This window comes from Bufo bufo, chromosome 2, assembly GCF_905171765.1.
Source record: "Bufo bufo chromosome 2, aBufBuf1.1, whole genome shotgun sequence".
Taxonomy (NCBI): domain Eukaryota; kingdom Metazoa; phylum Chordata; class Amphibia; order Anura; family Bufonidae; genus Bufo; species Bufo bufo.
The window spans coordinates 287,197,727-287,213,235 of NC_053390.1; the positions used below are offsets into that span (position 1 = coordinate 287,197,727).

Genomic DNA, 15,509 nt, shown 5'->3' on the forward strand with positions numbered 1-15,509 from the left:
CGTAACCTATCAACAGTCCAACACCAAACTCCTTCAGCGGGGACATTTCATGAGATATGACAGATAGGTGTTCCCATTTATTGTCTGTTTCACAGGTAGGTATGCAATCTCTATCTAGAGGTATATTGTCTTTTGTATAAGCTGGAGGTAGATCTAATGTGAAGTTTGAATGAAGTCTTCTAACTCTTAGTCCTTTGACTGTTCACTACTGTGTCTCTCCCCGTCACTGTGGTGAGTTTGAGCTTCACTGGTTCTGTAGCTACTTGTAATTTCTGGCAGATTTCTTGATCAATGAAGGTGACGTCACTCTGGGCATCCAGTAGCGCATAGGCGTATACCTTCTTCTTCCTCCTTTTAGGATTTGAAATGCCGTTGCTTTCTCCTTCCCTCACTGTGCAAGAGAATGCCGATACTTTCTTTCCTTCCTCAGTATCTTTAAGTATTGAGGATTTATCTTTCTTTGGACGTTCTTCATGCATTGGTATAGGATGGTGTCCTTTGCAAATGCTGCATGTGGACTTTTTCTTGCACTCCTTAGTAACATGGCCTTTTCTTAGACATCCGAAACACAGTTGGTTATCCAGTACAAATTTTTTATTTTCTTCTGGAGACTTCTTCAATTGTTGACACTTGTGTATGGAGTGGTTCTCTCCACAGAACATACATTTGAAGGTAGTCTGAATATTTGTTGGTTCTGTCTCTACTGATCCCAGTAGTGACTATGAACTTGCTCTCGTAGGTATTTGGACCTTTAGATGCTGTGTTGGTTGCAAAGCTGGTTGCTCTGGCACGTCTTATCTCTATTGCAGGCCTTTCTTCTAAGGATTTTAAGACGTAAGATGATGTTACTGGATTACATGCTATCCGTGCTTCCTCATTGACGAATTCAGAGAACTCTTTAAAACTTAGGAAGTTCTTACCTAGATCTAACTAAGGCTCTTTATACTAAGAAAGAATGACCATATCTTGCATTGAATTTTTCCCAAGCTTGCTTGTAGGCTTCTTTGTCTCTTCTATAGAAGTTATCTTCAAGAACTTCCTTTGCTTCCCCACTAACATATCTCTGAAGGTAGAATAACTTGTCAACTGGACTGAAGCAATGATGCTTAGTTATCATTTCAAAGCTTGCCTTACACTCTATGAACTTCAGTACGTCTCCTGAAAATACAGTAGGTTCCGGAACTGGAAGTCTAGCTAGGATTGCTCTCTGTTGTCTTGCTGGGACAATGGTTGTAACACTCTCCTGAGCATTGCCGTGACATCTAGGAATAGAATCATCCTGTTCTATTTTCTCACTTAGTTCTGAATTAGGTGAGTCCCTTTCTTTATCTTTTCTGTTAGAGATAGAAGGTAAGTTGACACACCTTTTTCCTAACACTGGACTAGGTCTCTCTTTGTCTTTCTGAGCAGGGATGGAAGGATAATGACTTATTTCCTCACTAAGTGCTGGAGATTTCCTTCCATTCTCCTGGGCCTATGGAGGAAAATAGGAGTCTGTTTCTTCACTTAGTACAGATTTGAACCTAAGACTACTCTGATTCATATCCTCTTCGTGCACTCTAAGTCTGGCTTCTATGATCTTAACTTCTTTTTGCCTTTCCAGACTTTTCATCTGTTGGCGCTGTGCCTCGATTTTAGCTTCCTTTTCAGCCACCAGTTGGCGCTGCACCTCAATGGCAGCTTCCATCTCAATTTCTGCTCTCTTGACAGCAAGTTGTTCAGCTAATTCCTTTCTTTTGGCTGAAGTACTTTAGGACTCTGATACGGGGGCGGCACTTCTGCTAGCGAATGAAGTCCCACTTGTAATTGTGGTTCCACCTAAGGACCTAGCATAGTCGCTCATAAAGAGCTCGTTCATTCCCCTTCTTGAATTAACTTCATCATAGTTTTCTGCAGATGATAGTTCTCTCATAAGCCTTACTAAATTTTTAGTGACTGCAGTACATGTGTCCATGTTACTTACAATGTCCTGGGAAGGTGTCGTAAGCGACCGCAGGTTGACATATGCTACCATAAGCTCCGATTCAGATTTTTCTACTGTCTCTACCATATAACTCAAGTTCACTTTTATACTTTCTTGTTTTAGCTTTCCACAAATGCCTCTAATGTATAATTTCCACTTCTCATACATTCTGGCGAACTTTTTTCCTTTTAATGCTGCTTCTTGATCCAAATTTTCCAACATTTTTGGGGTCAGTTTTTTGGCACATGATGAACGTCTTAGTTCATTTGTTTGGGCTAGATTTGTTTGAGGCAAGACTGGTGCTGCATTAGACTCTTCTAACTCAGACAGGTTCTCTTGCTCTTCACCTTCTACCCTATCTATCTTTGTATCCTCTAACAGTGGCATGGTAATACTAGGCTCGGATATTTTACTTTAAATGCTATAACAATCAATACAAATAAACACATGCCTTTCACTTTAAATGCAATACTGACAAATGCAGAAATAAATGACTTTCACTTTAAATGTAACAGAGTCCGTGTATTACAAACTGTCCTTTGTCTTTTATTCCTGAACACGAAAATGTCACTTTATACCAAAACCTATGTGCAATGATAAATAATAAGGAAAGCTCTGACCTTATTCTGAAGAGCAGGAACAAATGTCTGTATTAACCACCTCAGCCCCCCTAGCTTAAACACCCTTAATGACCAGGCCACTTTTTACACTTCTGCACTACACTACTTTTACCGTTTATTGCTCGGTCATACAACTTACCACCCAAATGAATTTTACCTCCTTTTCTTCTCAGTAATAGAGCTTTCATTTGGTGGTATTTCATTGCTGCTGAAATTTTTTGTTATTAATCGAAATTTAACAAAATTTTTGCAAAAAAATGACATTTTTCACTTTCAGTTGTAAAATTTTTCAAAAAAAACCGACATCCATATATAAATTTTTCTCTAAATGTATTGTTCTACATGTCTTTGATAAAAAAAAAATGTTTGGGTAAAAAAAAAAAAAAAAAGGTTTCCTGAGGTTTTACAATGGCCAGACAGTACAACCACCCCACAAACGACCCCATTTCGGAAAGTAGACACCCTAAGGTATTCGCTGATGGGCATAGTGAGTTCATAGAACTTTTTATTTTTTGCCACAAGTTAGCGGAACATGATGATTTTTTTTAAAAAATTTTTTTCCTTACAAAGTCTCATATTCCACTAACTTGTGACAAAAAATAAAAACTTCCATGAACTCACTATGCCCATCACGAAATACCTTGGGGTGTCTTCTTTCCAAAATGGGGTCACTTGTGGGGTAGTTATACTGCCCTGGCATTTTAGGGGCCCTAATGTGTGGTAAGTAGTTTGAAATCAAAATGTGTAAAAAATGACCTGTGAAATCCTAAAGGTGCTCTTTGGAATTTGGGCCCCTTTGCCCACCTAGGCTGCAAAAAAGTGTCACACATCTGGTATCGCCATACTCAGGAGAAGTTGGGCAATGTGTTTTGGGGTGTCATTTTACATATACCCATGCTGGGTGAGATAAATATCTCGGCAAAAGACAACTTTTCCCATTTTTTTATACAAAGTTGGCATTTGACCGAGATATTTCTCTCACCCAGCATGGGTATATGTAAAATGACACCCCAAAACACATTGCCCAACTTCTCACCCCAAGACACCCCAAGGTATTCAATGAGGGGCATGGCGAGTTCATAGAAATTTTTTTTTTTTGGCACAAGTTAGCGGAAATTTTTATTTATTTTTTTCTCACAACAAAGTCTTCATCTGGACTCAATACGCCCCTCAGCGAATACCTTGGGGTGTCTACTTTCCGAAATGGGGTCACATGTGGGGTATTTATACTGCCCTGGCATTTTAGGGGCCCTAAAGCGTGAGAAGAAGTCTGGAATATAAATGTCTAAAAAAAATTCCGCATTTGGATTCCGTTAGGGGTATGGTGAGTTCATGTGAGATTTTATTTTTTGACACAAGTTAGTGGAATATGAGACTTTGTAAGAAAAAAAATAAAATAAAAAATTCCGCTAACTTGGGCTAACAAAATGTCTGAATGGAGCCTTACAGGGGGGTGATCAATGACAGGGGGTCCCTATGGGGGGATCACCCCCCTGTCATTGATCACCCCCCTGTAAGGCTCCATTCAGATGTCCGTATGTGTTTTGCGGATCCGATCCATGTATCCGTGGATCTGTAAAAAACATACAGACGTCTGAATGGAGCCTTACAGGGGGGTGATCAATGACAGGGGGGTGATCAGGGAGTCTATATGGGGTGATCACCCCCCTGTAAGGCTCCATTCAGACGTCCGTATGTGTTTTGCGGATCCGATCCATGTATCCGTGGATCTGTAAAAAACATATGGACGTCTGAATGGAGCCTTACAGGGGGGTGATCAATGACAGGGGGGTGATCAATGACAGGGGGGTGATCAGGGAGTCTATATGGGGTGATCACCCCCCTGTAAGGCTCCATTCAGATGTCCGTATGTGTTTTGCGGATCCGATCCATGTATCCGTGGATCCGTAAAAAACATACGGACGTCTGAATGGAGCCTTACAGGGGGGTGATCAATGACAGGGGAGTGATCAGGGAGTCTATATGGGGTGATCACCCCTGTCATTGATCACCCCCCTGTAAGGCTCCATTCAGACGTCCGTATGTGTTTTGCGGATCCGATCCATGTATCCGTGGATCCGTAAAAAACATACGGACGTCTGAATGGAGCCTTACAAGGGGGTGATCAATGACAGGGGGGGTGATCAATGACAGGGGGGTGATCAGGGAGTCTATATGGGGTGATCAGGGGTTAATAAGGGGTTAATAAGTGACGGGGGGGTGTAGTGTAGTGGTGTTTGGTGCTACTTATTACTAAGCTGCCTGTGTCCTCTGGTGGTCGATCCAAGCAAAAGGGACCACCAGAGGACCAGGTAGCAGGTATATTAGACGCTGTTATCAAAACAGCATCTAATATACCTGTTAGGGGTTAAAAAAAATCGCATCTCCAGCCTGCCAGCGAACGATCGCCGCTGGCAGGCTGGAGATCCACTCGCTTACCTTCCGATCCTGTGAACGCGCGCGCCTGTGAGCGCGCGTTCACAGGAAATCTCGCGTCTCGCGAGAGGACGCGTATATGCGTCCAGGAGGAATGAATCGACCGCCTCCAGGACGCGTCCCTGCGTTCGGCGGTCCAGAGGCGGTTAAAGGAGACATGTCTTTTCTTGACGATGCGATGCTCTGTGCTGACTTGCGATGCTCTGTGCTGACTTGCGATGCTCTGCGCTGACTTGCGATGCTCTGCGCTGACTTGCGATGCTCTGTGATGACTTGCGATGATCTGTGATGACTTGCGATGCTCTGTGCAGACTTGCGATGTGCTGGCTTGGATACGCTGCTTGCGATGTTCTGTGCTGACTTGCGATGTGCTGGCTTGGATACGCTACTGCAGGCTTTGGGCCTAGTGGCGGGAACTAGCTTGCTGCACTATGTGGCCTCTTCATGGATAGCGGTGTGGGCACTCTAGCTCTGGACTTTGGCCTCCCACCATGCATCTCTTTCTCTCTCTAGGGATCGCAGGAGGGTTGGCGCTCTTTCTCTGACTATTTTGCCTTTGCCGTTCTGCCGCTTTAAGAGTCTGCTGCAGTTTGACTAATGCACACTATGGCCTCTATGGTAGCTCCGCTGAGGTGTCTTTGCTTGTTCACTCAGGGATCAGTTGCTGCGCAGCGGTATATGCTGGTGCTCCGCTGCTCTAATGCACACTTTTCTGTGCAAGTTGAGGAGCGCTATCGCTGTTCAGTCTTGTCATTCAACATAAAATGGTGGTTATATTTCTCTCTTCAGTATTTGTACTCTCGCTTTAGGTTATTTAAGCACTTTATAATCTCTCTGAGAGGTATGTCTGAGGTCTAACTAACTTGCTGAATTTGGTCGCAATTTGCAATGTGCAGTTAGCAGTAACTATTTGCAGATTGGTTGAGTATGATCTGGTATGGTTGCATGCAATTTGGATTGCAATATGGAATTTTAATTTGGATTATGAACTTTGTAGTTTGCAATTGGTGGAACTGTAAGTAAACACACACATAACTGGTTCAGTATACAGTTCTAATCACTATATTAACAGTAGGAACATTATATAACTGTTTTAAATACCTATTTTGGCCTCTGTGCTTCCATAAAACACAGCTCTTAGTGGAGTGAATGTCTGTTCAGCTTCTCTCTCTGGTGAATAATAATTTCTAGCAGCTCCTGCTAGGGAATTTTCCACACAGGATGTGTATGGCTGGCTGTGATTGGCCAAGACTCCTGCTGTGTGTGAGGCTGGCTGTGATTGGTCTAGACTCCTGCCCAGCAACAACAGTTTAACTCTATGCTTTCTGTTTTTTCTGCTAAGTCATTGAGCTTACCTCACATCCATATAATGAATCTTAAAGGCATATTATCTTTTCTGCTTCTGTGAACACAATATATAACAGTTACCTGATATCCAAACATGAAGTCACTGTAAATAACTCTGCTTTTGTCTTTAACACACAAACATAGGAACTGTATTAAGGTTATTGGCAGGTCTAGCTGTATAAATACAGAAGCTATATTAGCAACCTAGGACAGGTCTTCGCTGGCCATCTACACACATCTCCATCAACCTTGTAGTGGACAGAGCTTGTTTCTACAGCTCTGCGCCCATTGAGTTCAATGGAAGCATCATGGTAGTAACAAGCTCCCTCCACTACAAGGTTGATTGAGCGGTGTATTTCCACTGCCAACAATCAGTGACAGAGCTACACATGAACAGGCGGGGTTGTGAGGTGTTAGACCCTCACCGAACAGCTAGTGATGACCTGTCCTGAAGATGGGCCATCACTTGGTAAAGGAGGGACAACCAGTTTCAGCCCGGTGTTGTTTTCCCACAAGAAAATGTTCATAATTGAGAAACAGTCATATATTTTGGAAAAAATGGTGCAGTGGCTTCATAAATGTTCAGCTGAAACTGGCATAAACACATTGATAAATCTTCCCCAATATGTCCTTCAAAAGGTCTCAACAGATCTTAGTGGTACATAATAGCTGAACCCATCTTCTCCCTACTGTCACTGCTGCCTCCTCTACCTTATATACAGTATATAGCAATCGACTGCTTTTAGTTTTTCTGGCCATCAGCCGTCTGACAGCTGGCACCAGACATTCAGCAGCAGAATCAAATCGTTCAGGGCATTAACCAGCATCCAGACCTCCTGGCTCATCAACAGAATGCAAGAACTACAGCTAAGACTGACACACAAGAAGAGCAGTAGATGAAAGCGAGAGCACACAGAGAAGACCATCATACCTCTGCATGTGACGGCAGATTTCAGTGCCAGTCAGGGTATATTGAAAGCTGTGTTACAACCTTTATTGGCACAGTAAACTAGCTCAGTCAGGAAGAAAGAAAATAATATAGTATTATAGGAGAGATACTGTTTAAAGGGAGTTTTTCACCAGGAAAGTTGCTGTTAAACCAGACACAATGGCTTGTAGTTCTAGCCTCGCTGAATGTAATGATAGCTTTCACTTAGTGATCTATTGCTTTACTCTGGAGAAAATGTACTTTTAATGTATATGCAAATGAGAAGTGAAGTGCACTGATGGCGGGCCCAAGCCACTACAGGCACACTTGCATCCTCTTGCTTCTTCTGTCAGCCCCTCCCTCTCCTATTGACTAACAGGGCTGGCTTCCTGCATAGTCATCTTACCTGGCTAGGAAAAGGAGGGTCTGGCAGAGGAAGTAGGAGGAGCAAGGGTGGACATAGTGGCTTGGGCCCTCCCTCAGTGCACTTAGCTGCTCAATTGAATATGGATTAAATCTCCAGAATGAAGCAACAGATCACTAAATGAAAGGTATCATTACATTCAGCTGAGCTAGTCCTACAAGGCATTGTGCCTGGTCTAAAGCCTCATGCAGACATCCGTGGAACGCGCACCGTGAGATACTGGACTGGCATTGCGGGAGCGCACGGCGTCATAGCAACCAATGACGTCGTGCTCTCCTGCAATGCCAGTCCGATATCTCACAGACCGTGTTCCACGGACGTCTGCATGAGGCTTAACAGTGTATTTCCAGATGACAGATCTTCTTTAATAAAGACTGGAACCATTAATAAGTCATCACCTAATATATTTTCATATCTTTCTTTACTTTGTACTTGTAGAAACTGGTGCTCTGTACCCATCACTCGCACTGTGTCTTGTCAAGTTCAGAATGGCACTTTCCTGCAGAGGGTGTACCAGAACTGTCACTGGGCTGCAGGCTGCTCCGGAGGAAGGTGAGAAAACAGACTACAGAGAATAGAGAAGAGTTCTGTTCCTTCTCATTATTATTATTATTATTTTACCACCTCTATTACAGACTCTCTGCCCAACCATTATGTTTTCTCTGGCTCATGTAGTTATTCATTTATTATCTGATTTCTAGTTATAGGACTGTTGTCCGACCCACCTATAGATTCAGCTATAAGACGGTGACCACACTAGAGTGGAGATGCTGTCCAGGATACAGAGGACCAAGCTGTGATGAGGGTAACAAATTAGACTTTTCTATATGTTTTATGTGCAGGATAATTTAAATACAAGTGGATGACAAAAGAGTCATTTGGGCAAGTATATGTTGGTATACTTACATATAAGTTGATTCTTTTATGCATTAGTCAAATTAATCCAGGTACTGCATCCCTTGTGGAATATTTCGATGCATTGATGCAGACTTTACTTCACTCAAAACCTAAAAGCTCAAGGGTTTCTGCAGTTTTATATCTCCCTCCCCACTTTAACAAATGAGTAGCTCTGCATGCAAGTCGCAAATAACTGCAGTATTGACTCAATGTCATGGACTGGTATTGTTAAAGCCACTAGCAACTCCACGTATCTTAGCTTATAATCTCTTTCTAAGCAAGAACCAACCCTGTATATCACATGGATCAAGAGATCTCCCCATTCATTGATCCAATTGCTCTGCTAGATTTATTTCTCAGGGAGTGCGTCCTTTCTCAGGAGGCATGTCCTGTCTGCTGCAGCTGGTGGCAGTTAAAGGATGGAACTGAGCATGTGCATCCACCTCAGTGAGGTGGACAGAGAAATTAGAAGAGAAAACAGCAGATGGCACTATACAGAGTTTTCTTTCAATAACTCAGTGGCTATACTAAATCTTTAATGACGTGCTATTACAAACGTATCCAGATCCAGGAGCTGGTTTGAAAATTGTAGAATATTTTTGTTGGACAACCCCTTTGAGAAAGAACTAACCTATACATATGAATCTACATTTAACTCTATTGAACTCCATTCAGATATTGCTCTATTCTCCTTTATAAACTATACAGAGCAGTGTCATAGAAGATGGTGGAAAGGAAGAGGAAAAGAAAACTGAATAGACACTTAGGACGTACTGTAGTGGGGACCAAAGTAATCTAATATTTTCATGCCATGGTGCATGAGGGCCCCATTCCAGGTGTTGATATGGAGCCCCATGGTTAGTTGCAACCACGTAGCCATAATAATGCTTGATATTGGCCTAAATGGGTTACTGAACCCTAAATATCTTAAGGATTCTTAGTGCTGCCAATAGTATGGGGAGAAAATGACGTTCAAGATTTAGATACCATAAAAATATTAATATGTAACCATATTGAGACTTCGAAAATTCTAGGCTGATTGCTCAAATGGGGTTCTCCGGGAAGTAAGAAAATTAAAATACTTAAATATAACTTCATTATAATATATATTCCCAAATACCTTTCATTAGTTATAATTGCTCATTTTGTCTGGGGAGCAATCATTAGGAGAAATAAAATGGCCGCCGTCCTATTAGTACAAAAAAAACCTGTCCTAATCACACAGGAAGATAAATTACTTCACAACACTAAGGTAAAGAGCTGCCTCATCCTCCTCTCTGCTCTTCTTGTCAGGGATTATGAACCTGAATATAGTTTAATATGATCTTCAACTGAATCTCTGTAGGAATGGAGCTCATGAGGAGACATGAAATACAGAGAGGACAGACAGGACAGGCTGTGGTAATGGAAACTGCATACAAGAGCATCATTAGCCACATCCCCACCTCCTCTCTGTACTTCATGTCTCCTCATTAGCTGCATTGCTACAGAGAATGAGCTGAAGATCTTATCAGCTGTATTCGGGAGCATAATCCCTGACAAGCAGAGAGGAGGATGAGGCAGCTCTTTAGCTCAGTGTTGTGAAGAAACGTGTCCTACTGTGCAAACCATTATAACTAATGAATGGTATTTGGGATTATATTTATAATAAAGTAATATTTAAAGGGTTTGTCTCACCAAGCGAGTTGGAGCCATCCTTAGTCCTTCCAGTGTGCCTTTTCATGCTGGATGTGGGCATTTGAATAACAAGTTTAATCATCCAATGAGGAGCAGGCCCTGAATCATGTAATCCCACCCCCCTATGTACAGTACAGGCCAAAAGTTTGGGCACACCTTCTCATTCAAAGAGTTTTCTTTATTTTCATGACTATGAAGGCATCAAAACTATGAATTAACACATGTGGAATTATATACATAACAAGTGTGAAACAACTGAAAATATGTCATATTCTAGGTTCTTCAAAGTAGTCACCTTTTGCTTTGATTACTGCTTTGCACACTCTTGGCATTCTCTTGATGAGCTTTAAGAGGTAGTCCCCTGAAATGGTCTTCCAACAGTCTTGAAGGAGTTCCCAGAGATGCTTAGCACTTGTTGGCCCTTTTGCCTTCACTCTGCGGTCCAGCTCACCCCAAACCATCTCGATTGGGTTCAGGTCCGGTGACTGTGGAGGCCAGGTCATCTGGCGCAGCACCCCATCACTCTCCTTCATGGTCAAATAGCCCTTACTTTCAAAGTTTTCCCAATTTTTCGGCTGACTGACTGACCTTCATTTCTTAAAGTAATGATGGCCACTTGTTTTTCTTTACTTAGCTGCTTTTTTCTTGCCATAATACAAATTCTAACAGTCTATTCAGTAGGACTATCAGCTGTGTATCCACCTGACTTCTCCTCAACGCCACTGATGGTCCCAACCCCATTTATAAGGCAAGAAATCCCACTTATTAAACCTGACAGGGCACACCTGTGAAGTGAAAACCATTTCAGGGGACTACCTCTTGAAGCTCATCAAGAGAATGCCAAGAGTGTGCAAAGCAGTAATCAAAGCAAAAGGTGGCTACTTTAAAGAACCTAGAATATGACATATTTTCAGTTGTTTCACACTTGTTTGTTATGTATATAATTCCACATGTGTTAATTCATAGTTTTGATGCCTTCAGTGTGAATCTACAATTTTCATAGTCATGAAAATAAAGAAAACTCTTTGAATGAGAAGGTGTGCCCAAACTTTTGGTCTGTACTGTACGTGCATGCTCCCGACAAGGCATCCTTCCAGCCTGTACTGTATAGCTTGCTTGGCTGTTTGGGGAGGATCGTAACACCTCCTTACACATTTTACTGTGCCTTGGCTGCTCCCCAATGTCCTCTCAGTGCTGAGAAGCGAGATGCACTAAATCCACTGTGCCCTGGCTGCTCAGCTATTTCAATCTGATCCCCATACATATACATCTATACAAGTGACTGGAGGGCGGCCCCTAATGCGCAGTGCACCCTCCTTCACTGGTGGCTCCGGAGCTGTTGGGAGCTAGTGAGCATGCGCAGGTAGTGATGCGCGCTCACTCACGACAGATTACAAAGAAGAAGTGGCACAGCGCCTGCGCGAAAACCGCTGTTAGCGTTACAGTGGTGGCCGGTTCCCCTTGGCAACGAGCAAAAATAAGGGGGCAGGAATCTTCATATATCAAGAAAGGACTGCATTACAGAAAATTTAAGGTATTTGCAAAAATGATTATAGCGATGTTATTGTTACATTTAACACTAATTGTTTTGGTGAGACAACCCCTTTAAGTATTTTCACTAATTTTATTTTCTTAATTCCCAGAGAACCCCAGTTAAAGTTTTCTTTCTCCTTGTAGTCAAAGTCATTTGCTTCAAGTCATATTTGTGATTCAGTCCTAGAGGTAGAAGAGAGCTTACAATCTACCATACTGTGTATTTTATGGGCGTTGTACAGTTTGGCAAAACAGCTGTGTCTGTTCCTGGATGTGACAGTAGGAAGATGTAAATCTACAGCAGGACTACGATTATTTCAGTCACTGTGACCTGTGCCCCTCTGGATCTCACACAGTTTCTTAACATAGCACAATTCACAACACTAGCGTCTCCTGAGGGGAACAGCGAGTGAAGGCTACAGGAAAGATGGCATGATAAATGACAAACAGCAACTTCCACTTATTTAAGATAGGTATAAATAAACCCTGAAAACATTATGTACTTTCAAACATACCATCATACACGTCCTATAACTGTGGGTTGACCATTTTGCTTACTACGAGCCGCCACCATTTCTGTGTCTTTTTAGTAATCTTTGCTTCTTTAGCCTTGTTTGTTTCCCTGAAGAACCGCTAGTTTATTCTGAGGAGAAATGAGTTGGGATGACAGTATAGGGAATAAATATGGGTGCAATGGGTTTAGGTTCCAGTACAGTGTTGTTGCTCTATTCATGATGGGTGCTGTGCCTTATCAGGGCAAATAGGGCAATATCTTGGGGCAGGGATAGGTCCCCTGCATTACAATCGATTTACACTACCTAAATTGGACTAAGTTTAAGTCCAGGGATAGTACACATGACTGTGTGTACTATCCCTGGACTATGACAACAGTGTGCGCATTATCCCACTTTTTTGACAACACTATGTGCATTATCTGTGTATTAAGAGACACATTTCTGCATTGTGATATCACATTGCATTTTAATTGTGTACTGTGACACCACTTTGATAATTTACCCAGTTCTCTGACAGCACTGCATTATTCCTTAATTGTGGCATCGCTGTACGCATCATCCCTGTGCTATGTCATCACTGTGAGCATTATATCTGTACTGTGGCATCACCAAGTGCATTATCCCTGTGCTGTGCAATCACTGTGGGCATTATATCTATGCTGTAACATCACTATGAACATTAGCCCATTACTGTGTGCACAATCCCTTTGATGTCATTCTGTTTATTACTTATTTATTGTGATAGCATCGTTTTTATCATCCTTGTACTGTAGCATCACAGTGTTTATCGTTTTCGTGATATCACTGTGAGCATTATTCCTGTACTGTGACATCACTGTGTGCACAATCCTTGTATACTGTTTAATATTTCTTTATTGTGACATCACTCTGTTTATTATCCCTGTACTGTGACATCATATTGTACTTTATCCCAGTACATTAGGGATGGCAAAATAATCATAATGTTTTCATACTCTGAACTGAAAATGGCCAAGGGGGTGGGAGGGGGTGGGGGAAGGGGGGGAAGTCACCATTACAAGCTTTGCTAAGAGTCCCCATGGTTATTTGTTGTGCCCTTGTGAGTGTTACTGCTTCAGCAGAGTGCCCCACTTACAGTATATAGTGTCAGCAGAGGTTCCCTATCTAAATTAACAGAAAGTGCTCCCATTTATAGATTGAGCAGAATTCTCTCATTAAAAGTGTCAGCAGAGTAACCTCCAAAAAGAAATTGTCAGCAAATACCAGCTCAGACTCCCTTATATAATATTTTACTTCCAGTCGTGTGACTAGAATTTTGGATCTAGGCCCCACCACCAGCAATGCCACGTTGATTGGTTGTGCAAGACCCAGTGATGCTGCTAGGGTCTGTAGAGATATACCTCCTCCCTTAAATAATATTTCACTTCCAGTCATGTTACTAGAATCATATGAACCCAGGACAAATTTTGGATCTAGGTCCCACCACCAGCAAAACCACATTGATTGGTTGCGCGAGAACCAGTGGTGCCGCTAGGTTCTATACAGATATACTACTTTCTGTCCCCCTAAATGCCTCCTTCTGTTCACCTCATCCTTCTTTTGAAACAATTAAAATAAAAAACTGATAACTCACCTAATTCCGTTTCCACAATGAGTAGTTGAACAGTCCACTTCCTCCTTAGTCAGCCTGGCACAGGTAGAGTGATCCAGTGATGTCATCACACCACCTGATGTCCTCTTGCTCTCTAGTAGGCAACAGGTCTAAAACAGTATTCTGAAAATGGCGCTTGCTTGGAGATCTGGATGAGTCCCATTCCCCTACAGGCCCAGTCGGGGTTGCACTCCCTGCGACCACCACTGTTTACCTTCTCTTCATTTTAGCAGTTCTGCAGATAGTGATGAGGTGAGTAGTTAAAATAATAAAATAAAAATGTTTAATGTAGCACTCCCACAAAACTTTTATTCTCTGACCCTTTAGAAAGGTACATGACGTAAAGTGAAAGTAATCTTCTCACCAGTGACTGTATTTGTGAATTATAACCTCTCTTCTGATTCTCAGCTGTGTCATGGGACCAGCACTTTGATTTCCAAGTAACACAGGACAGGAAGTCAGTTTCTCTATTCATTTCTATGAGACTGACATTGGGGCTCCCATAGGAATACACTGAGAAACTGGCTTCCTGTCCCCAAATAAGATGCTGTGTTATTTGAAAGTCAGATTGTTAGTCACATGACACAGCTGAGAATCAGAAGGGAGGGGATAACTCACAAATACTGTCTCTGGTAAGAAGGTTATCTTCACTACATCATGTACCATTCTAACAGGTCAGAGAATAAAAATTTTTCATGGAAGTACTTCTTTAAACTACAAAGATCACGTGTGTATTGACATGTCAGAAGATGATTTGGGCTTCAAAAGGGCTTTCCTGGAATAAAATATTGATAACCTAACGTCAGGAGAGGTCTTCAATATCTGATCAGAGGGAGTTTGACTCCTGGAACCCCCGCCGATCAGCTGTTTTAAGGATCCACAGCACTCTGTCCCTTCATAGTCTTCCAAGCACATTTTGCACATTGCATGATTGTGCTTGGAGCCAGGGGCGTAACTACCATAGCGGCAGACCATGCGACTGCTATAGGGCCCAGGGCAAGAGGGGGCCCAGTGTTAGTTGGGATTATCTCCTCTTCTACTGGAGGTGAAAACTTGGTCAGGACTTTACCCTCTAAAGGAATAACTTTTATGAAACGAGGCAGTGGAAAAATGGCCCAAGGGTCATTAAAGGGGTTTAGGCAGAAAGCCTTCTATTCTGTGTGCGGGGCCTGGTTTGATCCTTGCTATGGGGCCCTTACTTCTCTATGTATGCCACTGCTTGGAGCTGCACAAATCCTATTTGACCGATGAATGTTAAGAGCACCAGCTGATCGGAGGGGTGCTAGGAGTCAGCCCCCCTTCCATCAGATACTGATGACCTGAGAATAGGTTATCAATATTTAACTCTGAGAAAACGGCTTTAAAAGCTTTGCATTTACTGAGGCTACATTAACATAGTAGGTAAGTGCATAAACGAATTCCCTGATATTTCCCTCAACAAATATCCTTGCTGTGTGTGAGCTGCTCTGCTTTCCAGGGTTATAGCCATATACTTTCATATACCTTTCTTCTGTATATAAATTAGATTCAGGATAACCC

At 42.2% G+C, this 15,509-nt stretch overlaps 1 protein-coding gene across 7 annotated transcripts in view; it reads left to right on the top strand.

Annotated features, from left to right (window-relative positions):
• EMID1 (EMI domain containing 1) overlaps positions 1-15,509 on the top strand; it is a 137,253-nt gene that overhangs the window by 15,735 nt on the left and 106,009 nt on the right. For all 7 annotated transcript variants that reach the window (XM_040416664.1, XM_040416665.1, XM_040416670.1 and 4 more), the window contains exons 2-3: positions 8,157-8,270; positions 8,420-8,523. In XM_040416664.1, coding sequence (XP_040272598.1) covers positions 8,157-8,270; positions 8,420-8,523 — 218 coding nt within the window. The remainder of the gene's footprint in view (positions 1-8,156; positions 8,271-8,419; positions 8,524-15,509) is intronic.